Source organism: Ranitomeya variabilis, chromosome 1 (assembly GCF_051348905.1).
Source record: "Ranitomeya variabilis isolate aRanVar5 chromosome 1, aRanVar5.hap1, whole genome shotgun sequence".
In the NCBI taxonomy this organism is placed as follows: Eukaryota; Metazoa; Chordata; class Amphibia; order Anura; family Dendrobatidae; genus Ranitomeya; species Ranitomeya variabilis.
Genome location: NC_135232.1, coordinates 615,543,475 through 615,557,889, shown reverse-complemented (window position 1 = coordinate 615,557,889; position 14,415 = coordinate 615,543,475). Strand labels below are relative to the sequence as shown.

The 14,415-nt window shown below is 51.2% G+C and overlaps 1 protein-coding gene across 3 annotated transcripts in view; it reads right to left on the bottom strand.

Moving 5' to 3' along the window:
- The window catches only part of BUB1B (BUB1 mitotic checkpoint serine/threonine kinase B), a 47,415-nt gene that overhangs the window by 24,351 nt on the left and 8,649 nt on the right, over positions 1-14,415 (bottom strand). For all 3 annotated transcript variants that reach the window (XM_077260644.1, XM_077260643.1, XM_077260645.1), the window contains exons 5-8: positions 13,349-13,545; positions 4,943-5,112; positions 4,635-4,834; positions 4,392-4,486 (exon numbers count right to left, since the gene is read on the bottom strand). In XM_077260644.1, coding sequence (XP_077116759.1) covers positions 4,392-4,486; positions 4,635-4,834; positions 4,943-5,112; positions 13,349-13,545 — 662 coding nt within the window. The remainder of the gene's footprint in view (positions 1-4,391; positions 4,487-4,634; positions 4,835-4,942; positions 5,113-13,348; positions 13,546-14,415) is intronic.

Here is a 14,415-nt window from a genome sequence, read left to right as displayed (position 1 = left end):
CATTCTGTTGGACTCCATGCTGCTTCTCTGGGGGGCGGGGGCTTCCCTCTTCCTGTCCGACGTCACGTCCGGTCCTGGGTGTCAACCCCTCCGTACAAAGACGCCGACACCCAGGACAAAGGCGCTGTGTGTGGACGGTAATATGGGGCCCTATGGGGATACGCAGACACGCCGCTGCGTAAAGAATTGACATGTCAATTCTTTTTACGCCGGCGTGTTTGCAGACAAAAGCGCCGCGTTTTTTTGCGGTGTGTCTGAACGGCAAAGTGAATTTCTCATTCACTTTGCCGGCAGACGAAAATGACATTGCGCATTTTTGAAAAGCGCCCGCAAAATAGCACTCAAAAATGCGCTATGTCTGAAAGTAGCCTAAGAGACGACAAACAGAGGATCGGACTGGCGAAAAGAAGTAGTTCTGGAAAGAGAGACGCGGACAGTCCTGACCAAATCCAGTTTGTGGAGAGATTTCTCCAAGGGATGAACCGGGGAAGGGCACAAGGAAGGAAGGACGATGTTCTCGATGTGAAAAGCCGAAGCTACCTTTGGTAGGAAGGAACGGGCCCAAAGGACCACTTTATCCTGGTGTAGAATAAGGAAGGGAGAACGGCAGGACAATGCCGCCAACTCGGAGACTCTCCTAATCGAGGTGATGGAGACCAGGAAAGCCACTTTCCAAGAAAGAAGGGAAAAGGAAATGTCCTGAATTGGTTCAAAAGGCGCGCACTGGAGGACGCCGAGGACAAGGTTGAGATCCCATGGCTCAACCAGAGGATGGTAAGGAGGCGCTATGTGAGTGACACCCTGATGAAAGGTCTTTACCTGGGGAAGGGAAGCCAGGTCTCTTTGGAGGATGGACAGAGCGGAAACCTGACCCTTTAGAGTACTCAGAGAAAGGCCCGAATCGAGACCCGTTTGAAGGAAACCGAGGACTGAAGGAAGGGAAAAGACCATAGGGAACAAACTGTTGCCATCGCACCATCGGAAAAAGGCCTTCCAACATCTATGGTAGATACGTGAAGATGCCGGTTTCCTAGCTTTTATCATGGTCTGTATGACGCTGTGGGAAAAACCTGGGTCCTTTAGGACCGCGGCCTCAACGACCATACCATTAAATTCAGAGACTGAGAATTCGGGTGAAAGAGGGGCCCTTGCGATAGAAGATCCGGACGGTCTTGGAGCCTCCAGGGGACGTCCGATAGCATGTTCACTAGCTCCGCATACCAGGCCCTCTGAGGCCAATCTGGAGCTACTAAGAGAACGGGAACCCCCTCTGCCTTTACCTTTTTTACGACCCTTGGAATCAAGGGAAGAGGCGGAAACAAATAAGGCATCTGGAACCAGGCCCACGAGATCACAAGGGCGTCGCAGCCGACGGCCATCGGGTCCCGAGACCCGGATACGTACTGGGGAACCTCGTGGTTTGTTCGGGAAGCCATTAGGTCAACATCCGGAATGCCCCACCTCTGACAAATTTGGTTGAAGACGGCGGGGTGAAGAGCCGACTCACCTGACACGAGCCCCTGACGGCTGAGAAAGTCGGCTTCCCAATTGTCCACTCCTGGAATGTGGACGGCTGATATGGAGGGAATGTGGTTCTCTGCTCACCATAGGTTTTTTGCCACCTCTCTCATGACCTGCTTGCTGCGAGTCCCTCCCTGGTGGTTTATGCAAGCCACGTCCGTGGCGTTGTCCGACTAAATGCGGACCGGTTTTCCCGTGAGGGACTGCCAGCGGAGGAGGGCCAGGAAGATTGCCCTGATCTCCAAGAGATTGATCGGGAGAAGGGTCTCTTGAACATTCCAGCAGCCGTGCGCTGTGAGATTGAGAAAGACCGCACCCCACCCCTGAAGACTGGCGTCGGTGGTGATGACCTGCCAGCGTATTGGGAGAAATGACCTCCCGCGCAGAAAGGAGGTGGATAGCATCCACCAAGTGAGAGACTGTCTCACATTGAGAGATAGGCGAACTAGGGAAAGTGGGCTCCTGTCCCAAACAGACAGGAGGGCCAGCTGGAGAGGGTGAGAGTGGAACTGAGCATAAGATACTGCTTCCATGGAAGCGACAATCTTCCCTAGTACTCTCATACCGAGCCGTAGAGGCAGAGGGGCAGGGCGCTTTAGGGCTTTGATGCCCTGCCGAAGAGAAAGGAACTTCTCCTTTAGGAGGAAGACCAGGGCTTGAATGGTGTTGAATACCATGCCCAGGAATTCGAGACGTTGGGTCGGAATTAAGGTGGACTATTCTTTGTTGATTATCCAACCGAGACAGATTAGCGTGTCCAGAGTGATCTGGAGACTCTGGCTGCAGCCCCGGCGAGACGGACCCTTTGACCAGGAGGTCGTCGAGATAAGGGATTATGAAGATCCCCTTTAATCGAAGGATGGCCGCTGCCATTACCTTCGTGAAGACCCTGGGAGCGGACGCTAGGCCGAACGGGAGAGCTGTGACCTGGTAATGTTGCTCCTGGATTGCAAAACGAAGGAACCTCTGCTGCTGTGTGCAAACAGGAATGTGAAGGTACAGATCCTGAATGTCCACAGAGCACAGATATTTTCCTGCTTCTATGGAAGCGATCACTGAGCGCAGTGACTCCATCTTGAAGTGTCGAATCCGAAGGTGGCAGCTCAACTGCTTGAGATCCAAAATCGGGCGAATAGAGCCGTCTTTTTTTCAGAACTACGAACAGATTTGAGTAAAAGCCCGAAGGAAGTGGGATGATTACCCCTGAGGCGAGGAGGGAAGCGATGGCATGCAGAAGCCCTGGGACATGGGAGGGCTGCTTGGGTGGACGAGAGAGGAAGAAACGTCTTTCTGGGGGCGAAGAAAATTCTATTTTGTAGCCCAATGTAACGATCTCCCTAGGCGTCGTCGACCACTGATAACCAAGCCTCCGTGAATAGAAGAAGCCTGCCTCCCACCCTGGAAACATTTCCAGGTGGTGGTGAACCGTCATTTTGAAGAAAATCTGTGCCCACGAGATCCGGTAGGTTTAGAGGAGCGGTTCTTAGCCTTCCAGTGAGGGGTAGGCCTGAAGGAACGTTTCCTTTGTTCCCCTTGAGCGGAAGAACGGTCCTGCTGAGAGGCACCACCTGAGGAGGTGAATGACCGAAAGGGGCGAAAGGATTGGGGTCCCTTTCTATTGAAGGGACGCCTAGGTTTAGATTGAGGTAGAGAAGTGCTCTTACCACCAGGGGTGTCCGTGATAATCTGGCCCAGCTTAGTGCCAAAGAGCCTGGAGCCCTGGAAAGGCAGACCAGTGAGGGATTTTTTTTTTTTTAGAAGCGGGGTCCACGCCTTCAGCCAAAGGACTTGCGGAACAAGCAGCCGCATCCAGGGAGGCATTTAAGAGGTATTTCCCCGCGTGGGCAATCTGGTCCGCTAAATCCGCTAGCTCCTCAGAAGGAGTCGAAGCTACTCAAGAGGAGGCGAAATTGGGGCAGAGAGAGGCGCTGGATGGGGGGTCTGTACCTGCTTGAAGATCTGTCCCTCTTCATAGGTGAGTATCGCGTCAGGAGCCCTCAGAAGATAGAGAGGGTCCTGGAAGAGAAGATCCTCCTTCCCGCACCATATCCAGAACGGCGCAGAAGACGGCGTCAACCCCTTACAAGAAGGGGGGAGGTCACCGCAGGTGACTACCGACTTCCTCTCAGCCCTCTCCAAGGAGAGGGGTGAGGAGGGGAAAAGGCGAGGACTGGCCACCAAGAATCACCCTGAAACACCCGTAAGAGTGACAGGGGACAGAGTCCTGCCAGCGGGTCTGAGAGTGGGCGATGTGGGTGATACCACACTGCTCTCAGTCGCATAACATGGGGAAAACCGGGTGAGAAGCTGCACCCTGTTACCCAGAGAAGTGAATCTGAAAGAGAAAGGGGAAAATGATTAATAAACACACACAAATCCCTGAAAAAAAAAAAAAAAAAAAGTTAATGCGGATCTGGTGTAAGGGCTCATTTCCACATGCGAGGCACACGTCCATATCTCGCATGTGGAAACCAAGCTCTGGCGCCAACACTTTGGAGCGGAGCTGTGCAGCTCCATGTGTTCCTATGCGGCCGCACGCTCCGCTCTGGAGTGCTGGCTCCACAGCTTGGTTTCCACATGCGAGATACGGACGTGTGCCTCGCATGTGGAAATGAGCCCTTAGATCCAGGTCCGCCTCCTACGGACACTAAGCAAAAACTGAGTTGACTTGTGCCTGTCGGAGGGTGTATACTGCCGAGGAGGAGTTATTTTTTCCTTATTTGCATAGTGTCAGCCTCCTAGCGACAGCAGCACACACCCATGGTTACCTGTGTCCCCCAATGAAGCGAGAAAAATGTGCTTGTCACAAAATAAATAAATAAATAAATAAATAAAGGGTGCAGTCCTGAGCCAACTTGCAAACTCCTTACACTGTTTGCTGCAGGACCATTTCATCCACATATGGCGTGAAGCTGGGCAGGCTCTGCGGAGGATCACTAGGTGGCTGATGACTGCTTTTAGATGGCTGAAAAGAGAAAAAAAATAACAAAAAAAAAAAAAAAAAAAAAATCACAAAAAGAAAAATTAAGAAGGTGTGCAAATTTTGCTACAGAAATCCGCTTGCGATCCAGTTATTGTTGTATATCGAGTAGTTGCACAAATCGCGCACTTACCCTTCCAGAGCTCCAGGGTCCGGCTTTCTGTTCATTTTCCTTTGCTCGTGCTGGAGGTAATGCTACCCACGGTTGATCAGTTGTGGCAGCCAGGCCTCCTGGCAACGGAGCGCCCGCATTCTCATCAAAGACTGCAAAACGAGAGTGGCTCGGGATCTGCTGTGGAGGAGCACTCAAGGCACTTAACCCTTGGCTACGAGCTGGGAGGAAAAAAAAAAAAGTATATTTCTACCTTGTCCAGTGATGTAAAGAAAAGGGAAGAATATGAAACGGTAAAAAAAAAAAAATATATAAAATCCAGCGCCTACATTTCAGGGCATCCCCCACTCGGTTTATTGGAGCTCTCGCTTTATTCTTCCCTTTGGCTTTTAAATCAACCAGAGAACTTCGGGGCGGTTCAGCGACTTCTGAATCCTCTCCACTAGTGCCCTCGCCGATTCCTTGCAATATCTGTCGCGAGACTCGTGCCTGGAATTGTCTGCAGAAAGAGTATTAAAGGTGATCGAGTTAAGGAGGAGGTAGGACAGATTTTTGGAACGTTTTCATCAATACAATGCAACAGCTTTACAATGCATGACCTAGTACAAAGCATGACCTAGTACAAAGCATGCCAAGTAACGCCATTAACCCTGCAAATATCCTGGTAATTAAATGCTTCAGTCTGTCAGAACACACAACAGATCCAAGCCCTGTATTCATGGCGTACAGGTGTCTCAATAGGCTGGTTGTATATATGAGATATATGGTCACATCTTGCTTTCATGAGACAAACCCTTTAAATCATATATTGATGACCTCGCAATAGGCAAGACTCAACAACCCCAATTAACAGCCCGGCACAAATCCAGATGGTGGAGAGACAGCTCCATGGATAGGTGGGAGAAGGACATCTTTGGGAAAAAGCATGGCATAGGGTGCATGATCATCTTGCTCCGCAAGCAGGTTTACGGGAGGGCACAGCAAGCTGAGACACCCTGCACAGGAAGGTGATCACCACCTGTAATGCCACCTTCCAGGAAAGAAGTCTGGGAGAAATACTGCCAAGACGTTGAACGGGTGTTTGTTGAAGAGCAGATAAGACAACATTAAAGATCTGCCGGATGGCAGTAAGGAGGGGTACAATGGAAAGTTTTATTCCGCTTCCGGAATTCCAGAAGAAAATGGAACGGGTAAAATCTGCCCCTTTAGGGACGGTAGGTTGAGGCCAAAGTCCAACCTGGAATGAAGAAAGGAGAGAATCTTGGAAATGGAGACGTCAAAGGAATTTGAAATCCAGCTGCGTGCAAAGAAGGATAGTAGAACTTCCAAGTACAGTGGTAACCTGGGGCAGATTGAGGGTTACAGGCCCCAAGCATGGTTTGGATGACAGAGTCAGAGAGGCCTATAGTTTTCAGAACGTTGCCTTCAAGTGCCACATCGCAAGACGCAAGTGAGGTAAAATAGCAGGGGCCCATGCCCAACAAGGCCAGTTCTAAGCTAGCAGAAACAATGGGGTACTGGAAAACACCCATACATTGCAAAAAAGTGCAAGATGCATAGGAAAGTAGGAAATACCCAACTAACTTCAGGTGAAACTGAAAAAGAAAGAAGAGAGGCATTGGATAAATAAAAACAGAAAGTGCCACTAAACACAGGATTTTTGGTTGCTTACCGTAAAGTCTGTTTCTCGGAGCCTTCATTGGGGGACACAAGAACCGTGTACCATGAGTGTATGCTGCTGCCACTAGGAGGCTGCCACTATGCACAAAAAAAGTTAGCTCCTCCTCTGCAGTGTACACCCCACCGACTGGCACTCAAACTCAGTTAGTGAGAAAGCAGTGGGAGAAACGATAAGGTTGAGAACAACCACAGATATCAAAACTGGAAGCATGAATAACGTTCATAGAACACAGAACAACAAGAAACTGAACAATCATGGGAGGGTGCCGTGTCCCCCAATGAAGGCTCCGAGTAACAGATTTTATGGTAAGCAACCAAAAATCCTGTTTTCTCCATCGCCTCATTGGGGGACACAGGAACCATGGGACGTCCCAAAGCAGTCCCTGGGGAGGGAATAACAGACTTCCATCAGGTCAGATGACTCACCACTGCCACCTGCAAGATCCTTCTGCCTAGGCTGGCGTCCGACGAAGCTTAGGTATGGACCTTGTAAAATTTGGCGAACGTGTGGATGGAAGACCAGGTTGCCGCTTTGCAAAGCTGTAGGGCGGGAGCTCTGTGGTGCACCGCCCAGGAGGCGCCGACAACCAAGGTAGAGTGAGAGCCTTAACCCCCGGAGGGGGCACTCTGTTCTTGACCCGGTAAGCCTCCAAAATTGCCGTTCTGATTCAGCGAGCAATAGTCGCCTTGGAAGCCGGCAGGCCCCTACGCATGCCATCAGGAATGACGAAAAGCGAATCAGTCTTCCGAAAAGAGGCCGTTCTAGCGAGGTAGACCCTCACTGTCCTGATGAGGTCTAGCTTGTTCAAAGAACGCCAGAGGATGAGTCGGAGCCGGACAAAAGGAAGGTAGAATGATGTCCTCGTTGAGGTGGAAGTTAGAAACCACCTTCGGAAGAAAGGAAGGCGGAGGCCTGAGGACCACCTTGTCCTGGTGGATAACCAAGAAAGGAGGTCAACAAGACAGGGCTGCCAACTCTGAAACACGTCGGATAGAGGTGATGGCCACAAGAAAGGCCACCTTCCAAAAAAGAAATGACAGAGAAACCTCTCTGAGAGGCTCAAAGGGGTAACCCCTCAGGACCTCTAGAACAAGATTGAGATCCCAAGAATCCACAGGAGCCCTGTACGGAAGAGCAGCATGTGCTACTCCCTGAAGGAAGGTCTTGACCTGTGGTCGGGATGATAACGTCTTCTGGAAGAGGATGGAAAGCGCTGAAACTTGACCCTTTAGGGAACTAAGGGCAAGACCAGCATCCAGTCCTGCTTGGAGGAAGGCCAAAATAGAAGGAAGGGAAAAAGACATGGGTGAAACGTGGTTGGACTCACACCAACGGAAATAAGCCTTCCAGGTTCGATAGTAGATCCTGGAAGACGAAGGTTTCCTAGCCCGGATCATAGTGTGAATGACCCGATCTGAAAGCCCAGACGCTCTTAGAACTGCGGTCTCAATAGCCACGCCTTCAAACTAAGCGACCGAGAATTCAGGTGGCAGATCAGACCCCGAGACAGCAGGTCTGGTCTGTCTGGAAGCCGCCATGGGGCGTCCGCGAGAAGGTTGACGATCTCCGCAAACCAAGATCTCCTCGGCCAGGGATGACTCCTGCGCCGACCAACGACCATGAACCGTCAGGTGACGAAACACCGCACCCCAGCCGAGAAGGCTGGAGTCCGTCGTCACCACCTGCCAGTGAACTGGAAGAAAAGGGCCTGCCCTGGGAGATGAGAAGTGACGTCATCCACCAGTTGAGGGAGTGTTTGACCCGGGGCGAAAGCCAAATCGGGCGATCCAGGGAAAGGACAGACCTGTCCCACTGTGAGAGAATAGCCTGCTGAAGAGGTCTTGAGTGAAAATGGGTGAAGGGAATTGCTTACAATGTTGCAACCATCCTCCCCAGAACCTTCATGGCCGATCGGAAGGAGGGAAGCAGAGGACCCTGGAGCAAGCGAACTTCCCGACGAAGAATGGTTCTCTTCAGGAAGGAAGACTCTGGACTGACGGGTGTCGAAGAGCATGCCCAGAAATACGAGGCGCTGAGAAAGAACAAGGCAGGACTTCTTCCGGTTGACAAGCCACCCGAAACAGGATAGGGTGTCGAGGATGATGAAAAGACTTTCGTGAGCCAGAGAAAAGGACGGGGCCTTGATGAGTATGTCGTCAAGGTACGGAAAAAGCACCAGGCCTCTGATCCTCAAGATGGCCATCAGTGCTGCCATGATCTTTGTGAAAACCCTGGGAGCGGTTGCGAGACCGAACGGCAGGGGGACAAACTAGAAATGCTCCTGATGTACTGCAAAACGAAGAAATCTGTGATGTCCCAAAAATATAGGGACATGGAGGTAGGCGTCCTGGATGTCTATGGAGCCCCGAAATTCCTGAGCCTCCACGGAAGCGATTACCGAACGAAGGGATTCCATCCTGTAGTGTCTTAGACTAACCCTCTTGTTCAGCAATTTGAGATCCAGAATGGGCCGAACCTTGCCAGCCCTTTTTGGTACCACAAACAGGTTTGAATAGAAACCTGTGAACCGTTCTTTTTCTGGAATGGGAACGATTACCCCGGATTTGAGGAGGGAAGCAATGGCTGCAAAGAAACCCGGAACTAGCGGGGTCTCTTGGAGGGCGGGATTCGAAGAAACGATCCCGGGGCCATGAAATGAACTCTATTTTGCATCTTGAGGATACAACGTCCTCCACTGAGGTGATCCAGACGTCCCTGAAGAAGAGGAGACGGCCGCCCAGCTTTGGAGGTGCACTGGAGTCTTGCCGTGAGTCATGCCGAGGTGGATCTTCCAATCCTAGACCTGGAAGATCTACCTTGGGAGAAACGGGAATGCCAGGAAGGAGTGGATCTAAAGAATACAGTCTTCCTCACTTGATGTGCCTGTGGCCTCTGCTGCTGCTGGGAAAAGGAGTTTGACACCGCGAAGCGACGAAAAGGCCGAAATTGCCGCCTAGGAGGAGGCCGGCGAGGTTTGGTCTGGGGAAGAAGGGAGCTTGTGCCCCCCCAGTAGCGTCCTTAAAGGGAACCTGTCACCACGTTTTTGGAAGATGGGATAAAAATAGCGTTAAATAGGGGCAGAGGTGGGCGTTACATTAGTGTGTGTGTTATGCGTTTATTACCCACCTAAGTTGCCGAAATAACTTTGCAAAGTCTCCGTTTTCGCCTGTCAATCAGGCTGGTCAGGTCGCATGGGCGTGGTGTCTTCACCCAGATTTGGCGTAGTTTTCCGTTGGTGGCGTAGTGGTGTGCGCATGCCCAAGGTCCCGAATCCTCTTCCAGGGGATTTAAAATAGCGCGGTGTTCGTTATTGCATTGGTGATCGGTGGGCGCGGCCATCTTCCTTTGGCCGCGCGTGCGCAGAAGCGGCGCTCTGCTGGCCGCGGCTTCAGGAAAATGGCCGCCGCGATGCCGCGCGTGCGCAGATGGATATCGCGGCGGCCATTTTCCTGAAGCCGCGGCCAGCAGAGCGCCGCTTCTGCGCACGCGCGGCCAAAGGAAGATGGCCGCGCCCACCGATCACCAATGCAATAACGAACACCGCGCTATTTTAAATCCCCTGGAAGAGGATTCGGGACCTTGGGCATGCGCACACCACTACGCCACCAACGGAAAACTACGCCAAATCTGGGTGAAGACAACGCCCATCTGACCAGACTAGCCTGATTGACAGGCGAAAACGGAGACTTTGCAAAGTTATTTCGGCAACTTAGGTGGGTAATAAACGCATAACACACACACTAATGTAACGCCCACCTCTGCCCCTATTTAACGCTATTTTTATCCCATCTTCCAAAAACGTGGTGACAGGTTCCCTTTAATAATTTGATCCAGCTTGGAACCGAAGAGACGAGATACCTGAAAAGGCAGACTGGTAAGGGATGACTTTGATGACAAATCCGCCTGCCAGGCCTTGAGCCAAACGGTACGACGGATGGCAGCAACATTACTAGACGCCTGAGCGGCACAAGAAGCGGCGTCCAGGGAAGCAGAGACCAAATATTCCCCAGCGTGACAAATCTGGGTGGCAAATTCCGCCAGCTGTTCTGGTGGAGCTCCGGCCAGAATTCCCCCGACGGAGTTGTTTGGCCCATTCGGATATAGACTTCGAAACCCAGGTATAAGCAAAAGCTGGGCATAGGGTAGACGCGGCCGCTTCAAAGGCCGACTTCGCAAAGGATTCTATGATTCTATCGTTGGAATATTTCAGAGACGCTCCGCCAGACAGCGGGAGGACTGTGTTGCTGGAAAGTCTAGAAACTGGCAGATCCACAGAGGGAGAAGAAGTCTAGTTGGCGATGAGATCCGGAGAAAAAGAATATAAGACGCCAAGGCGCTTTCCTCTTTTTAAGCGTCTGGTCGGATTCTCTCTTTCTCTGGTCAGAAGATGATCGAACTCAGGATGAGGAGCGAAAACCTTGGAAGGTGTTTTAGACCGTCTAAACGAAACCGCCTGGTCTGCGGGTTCCGCAGAGGAATCTTTGATGTCACAGGTCTGATTGATCGCTCCAATGAGACTCTGAACCATATCCCTCATGCTAGCGATTTGGTTCGAATCTAGCTCCAAATTATCCTCTGAAGGCGCAACAGAGAAAGCTTCGCCTGACTCAGGGGAGGAGGATCGGGGAGAAGCCGATCGCAGAGAAGGACCATGGGGCAAGATGGAACGGGAAGAGGACTCAGATCGGCGTTCCTGTCCGGATCTTTTGCGGCCTATAGTGGAAGGTTTGGACGGAGCTTCCTGCGACCCGCTGGCAACTGTGGGAGTCTGCAGGGGCAATCGATAGAGCACAGACAAGGGTCTGGGACACCCGTGTTAAGATTCGCTACCGATTGTGACAGAGCGGAAGCCCAACCTGGGGTGGAGGCCCCACTTTCAAGCGAAGCAGCAGGGGGATCCAGGGCGGTGGGCATAATGGGGTTGCTGCAGGCCTGACAGAGGGGAGAGGACTGACCTGAGGGAAGCTTGCAGTTACAAGACGAACACACAAAGTGTTTGACTAAGGCAGAGGAAGGAGAGGAAGAAGTAGGAGGACGAGAGCGACCTCCCTTAGAGTTAGACATAATGAACGGGTCCCTGAGGAAAATTCCAGAAGGTTTAGGGGACAGGAGGGCAGAGGAGAGTGTCAGTCTGCAGTTCAGAGCTACTCACGGCAGACATGCTGTAGCTTTCCGGCTGTAGGCTGTGAATATAGAGCAGGTCCTGCAGAAGAATCAGCGCCGAATCCCACGCCGAAAATGGCGACCGCCAGGAGATGCAGGGTCACACTGTGGGTGTGAGGTAGTAAAAGAGCCCGCTCTCCAAGGCCGGAAGAGGGGGCGGAGCCAACCGTGCGGTAGGGAGCCGAAATCGCTGACTCCTGAGTCTTGCGCTGGGGTCTTGCGGAGGAGCCAGTCCTCAAACCCCCGGGGGACCAAGAAGGCGCCGAGAGCAGCAGGTGAGCCCGCTTTCTATGTCGGGAGGAGTGGGCGGGGCTAGACGCGCGGTCCAGGAGGAGCTCGCCGGAGAACAGGAAAGGAGGTGAAAGACGGGCGGAAGAAAAGCCCGCCCGAAGGAGAGGGGAAGGGGCGGAGTCGCAGCGGTGGACTAGGCCCGAACAGAAGCCAGGGCCTAAATTAGTAACCGGCGACCGCCGGTGAGGGGAAGACAGAGCGGCTGCAGGCCGCCGAGGGAAAATAGCACGGCCACCTGCAAAAGGCCTTCCCCAGGCACAGCGGCGACCCCCTGGGAGAAAAGGAAAGCGCCGGGCATGATGAAGTACCTGGAGGAGAGAGCCTCCAGGTAACCCTGAACGAGCCCTGCACCCCTGGCCCAGAACAGTCCCTATCTGAGGAGGGGGCTAATGAATACTCACCTTATTCCTCCCACGTCGTGGATCACTCACATGAAGATAGTGTCCTGGAAGAGACAGAGAGGTACCTCATTCCAGGGAATAAGATCAGACGTCTAGATGCTGATGGACGTCCTCGTCTCCACCAACCGACAGGCTCTGGAGGGCGAGTGGGTGGGAGACGGAGCTAGGACCGGTCCGGACATCCTAAACACGCTTGTGTGTTAGGGGTCTTGGTCCTGCTGTCGGATCTATGAGGATACGGGGTGGCAGTACACACCGTACTCAATCTGTATTGTGGGATTACAGTTGTGACTGTTCACACTGTATCCCTCCGGAAACCTGAAAGGGAACGACGCACATTTAAGGTAGATAAAGGGGCTAATAAAAGACCCGTGTCCACCTCCTACTGACACTAAGCTAAACTGAGTTTCAGAATGTCAGTCGGTGGGGTGTACACTGCAGAGGAGGAGCTAACTTTTTTTTGTGCATAGTGTCAGCCTCCTAGTGTCAGCAGCATACACCCATGGTACATGGTTCCTGTGTCCTCCAATGAGGCGATAGTGAAATTAAACTTTTTAAGGAGTAAGGGATAGGAGAGAAGCCTGACCAAGAGAAAGGGGGTAGTTGGAAGCGTTCTGAGGAGGGAAGCAAGGTGATGTTCATCTGTCCACCATCTTTGTGCTCACGACGGTGACTCCTTCAGTGGCCCTGCAATAACAGTGGGGACTCAGACACACATCTGTCAAATCAACTTGGGGGATGGATGATCAGCGAATATATGGGAACCACCAGGGAGGAACTTCTAGTGTGTTTAGTACACGCTGTAGCCTCCCAGTAGAAGAGGAAAAAAAAAACATGGGGGACACTGAGCAACTAAAAGGGGAAAAAAAAAAAAAAAAAAGTAAAATTACAAAAAAAAAAAAAAAGTTACAGCAGATCCGATTGAGACACTAGGCTGAAACTGAGCTGCTTGTGTTTGAGGAGAAGGTACATCACGCTGGGTGACCCCCTACACTTTTTCCTAATCATAGTTTTGTATCAGATGAATGGGACAGTTGCAAAAACAAATCTTGCTCACTTCATTGCTTGAAACCATGGGTCCCCCAATAAAGGCTGTGATAAAGAGATTTTATGGCAAGTACCAAATATCCTCTTTTCTCAGGCACAAAAATCTTAGTAACAAATCTGCAGTGTGTGAATACAGATCGAGAATCTCTTACTTGTGATGGGCTTCGAGTTTCTCCAGAGGCTCAGCTCTACGTTGGATGCCATCCTGGAATATGGAGTCCGCTTTCTTATAATTGCCCCTGGCTTCGTAATCTTCTGCCCACGTGACGTAGAGTTGAGCGTGTAGAATACCAATCCCCTGGCTGTGTAAATAGCTGTACAAGTCTGCGGGCTCTGTGCAGAAATGAGCCTAGAACAACAGATAATAGATAGTATCTCGCGACTGGTGAGGTGATCATTTATAAATTACAGTAAGTTACAAGTGTTCTAAGTAACAGGGGTATAGTACTTGTAGCCATAGCTCTCACTTCCTCCAGATGTCTGAAGGAGAAAACAAGGTAGTCAGAGCTGGAGGCGAGCATAAGTGTTATTTTACAGGGGGAAACATAAGGATTGAGAAGGGGTTGTCCAAGAAGTGGACAATTCCTTTAACATCCTAATCATAAAAGTTGTGATTACAAACACAAAGTCTTATCAAATACTCAGAACAGTTGGCTCACTACTCAGATTTTGGGCTGTCTTCCGCTACCTACGAGTCCATATATATTTTATGATCATGCAAGTATCCCAAACATTTCATAAACTTGCAACTATCAAGTTCTAGAGTTGGTGGGAATTGATTTGTAGCAGCCACGTTGAATACACGTGGTCACCAGATGGGAGGCCTGAGAACTGCCTCTTACCCAACAGCATCCCTGGGTCCTCTTTTCATGTGATCATAGCAGTGGTCCAGACTTGTTAATCCAAAGAAGAACCGCGGATGCTGGCAGGTAGGAGGCGGGTTCTCAGTGCTCCCGACTGGTGGCCAGAGATTACCGATGTGAATCAATTCCCTCATCTCTAATAAGTACCCATTAAAGGGCTTGTCTGGGACTTGCCTATGGATGACCTATTTTTAGGATAGGTCACAAATATGAAATCGATGGTGGTCCGACACCAGGCAACTCTTACCTGCCTCGGTAGGTATGGGATGTAAGCAATGAATGGAGTAGGATACAGCAGTTTATCTCCAACTCACTCTGAACTCTATACGTTCTGTTAAGTGGAGTACATGGTGTAA